Below are 2,100 nucleotides of genomic sequence, written 5' to 3' on the forward strand. Positions count from 1 at the left end.
GGCTCTGATTGAAGATAAACTGAATGTTTCCCTTCAGGGAAATGCTGTGAACAGGGATTTAGTACCTCCCGGGACAGTTTGAAAGCGATTGGAGAAAGATCCACAATTTAAACAACATTTTAAACCCGCGTCTGTAATTGGTGACGGAAAGAGTTGAATAGAACAAAATAAAGAGAAGGGATTTTAAATATTTGACTCAGGATGACATTTATTTTAATCCACTCCTTTCCGACAATGAAATTGGCGGGCTTTTTGAAATTGACAAATTTTCTGCTTCTGATGTTGTGGCGGTAAATCCCGCCCACTTCTGTTTGTCAGTGACCTGATTGGTGAAGAATATAGGCAAATGAGGTGAATTTAGTAGCGACCAATGGGGAGAGTTTTCAGTCTATAAGTAAAGTAAATGCTGCGGAAAATATCCATTCTTTGTGAAAGTATTTGTGAAAATGTCTGGAAGAGGAAAGACTGGCGGCAAAGCTCGGGCCAAGGCCAAGTCTCGCTCCTCCCGGGCCGGACTGCTGTTCCCGGTGGGCCGTGTTCACAGGCACCTAAGAAAGGGCAACTATGCTGAGCGTGTGGGTGCCGGAGCCCCGGTCTATCTGGCTGCTGTGCTCGAGTATCTGACCGCTGAAATCCTCGAGCTGGCTGGTAACGCGGCCCGGGACAACAAGAAGACCCGCATCATTCCCAGACACCTGCAGCTGGCCGTGCGCAACGACGAGGAGCTCAACAAGCTGCTGGGAGGGGTGACCATCGCTCAGGGTGGGGTGCTGCCTAATATCCAGGCCGTGCTGCTGCCGAAGAAAACCAGCGCTCAGAGCTCCCAGAAAAAGTAAAGCGGCCAAAATGTCACCTAATAAACCAAAGGCTCTTTTCAGAGCCACCCACAGTCTCTGTGAAAGGGCTGGTTCCTGTCTGATTCCAAAATGTCAGTAACAGGACCGAATGAGAACTATTTCAAATGTTTAAGCATCTGTTTCAGTGATTTCTCACTGTCCCCTCAAAGCCTGTCTAATTTACTACTTCATCACCAATTTTGAGTTATTTGTTCCGTTACAGATTGCTGAATAGAGTCTTTTACCGCCAGTTACAGATAAGCAGACAAAAAATCACAGATTAAAACTACGTAATATATATAACCCATCAAAAACTTTTTTTATTCCGCTTTTATCAGCACAAAGTCGTGGCGCGATTTTACGAACAGCTTTAAACTAACGCCAGATTTTCCATCAATTCGCTTCTTTCCGACACTGAAATTGGCGGCTTTTTCGAATTCAAACTGTCTGCCAATTTAAGCCAGTGATTTGTTGTATTTCCAAATTCGAAGCTCTGCGATTGGTTAAGACATGTGAATGAGAAGAGGGTGACCAATCAGAAGTGAGCTCGGGATAGCGTGGGCTCAAACTGTGGGAATTCCAGGTTCCTGAATGACTGAGCTGAAACTGATCAGTTTCACAAACCCTGTCAGTTTCAGTGCAGGAAACACCGTCTCGGGGGAAATAACACCACAAGTGGGTCTGGTTCCAGTGACGGCTGCTGCAAAACTCTCGGATTCTCTCATTGCAGCGAAATCATTTTGAAATTCTATGAAAACAATGAGTGATTCTGGAGGAGTGATGTGCCTTTTCACTGAGGGCATGTGTCGACTGGGGAAATAACTAACTGTAGAGCCTCGGGCACTGTTTACACAGCCCGTTTAGAAAATCAAATCCACTGCACATCCTTGCTGCAACTGAAATGTCAAATTCGGGGATTCCATTTTTTTTCATCCCGAACACAGCAGATTGATTGAACAAAGAATTAAAAGCAAAATACTGCGAATGCTGGAAATCTGAAATATTTCAGATTGATTGAACTGTTCTAAATAGCCGATCCCAGCTCCCGTTTCTAGGTCACTGCTCGCTCTGTGAGGCGGTGGGTGGCTCTTGGAAGAGCCTTTGTTGTGTGTTTGCTGGAAAGGGTCGAGTTGTGCGGCCCTGCCGTTTCAGAGCGTACACCACATCCATGGCAGTGACCGTCTTGCGCTTTGCGTGCTCAGTGTAGGTGATTACATTGAGTGTGAGACAAATTCCATCCATCTTTTGAACTGTATGAGATTAA

The 2,100-nt window shown here is 45.5% G+C and overlaps 1 protein-coding gene across 1 annotated transcript; it reads left to right on the forward strand.

The window, feature by feature from the left end:
• The first annotated feature begins 446 nt into the window (after positions 1-446).
• On the forward strand, positions 447-836 carry LOC137363450 (histone H2A-like). The gene has a single exon (XM_068027276.1). The coding sequence runs from the start codon at positions 447-449 to the stop codon at positions 834-836; it is 390 nt and encodes a 129-aa protein (XP_067883377.1).
• Positions 837-2,100: the final 1,264 nt, after the last annotated feature.

The sequence above is a fragment of the Heterodontus francisci genome, unplaced genomic scaffold (genome assembly GCF_036365525.1).
Source record: "Heterodontus francisci isolate sHetFra1 unplaced genomic scaffold, sHetFra1.hap1 HAP1_SCAFFOLD_61, whole genome shotgun sequence".
Taxonomy (NCBI): Eukaryota; Metazoa; Chordata; class Chondrichthyes; order Heterodontiformes; family Heterodontidae; genus Heterodontus; species Heterodontus francisci.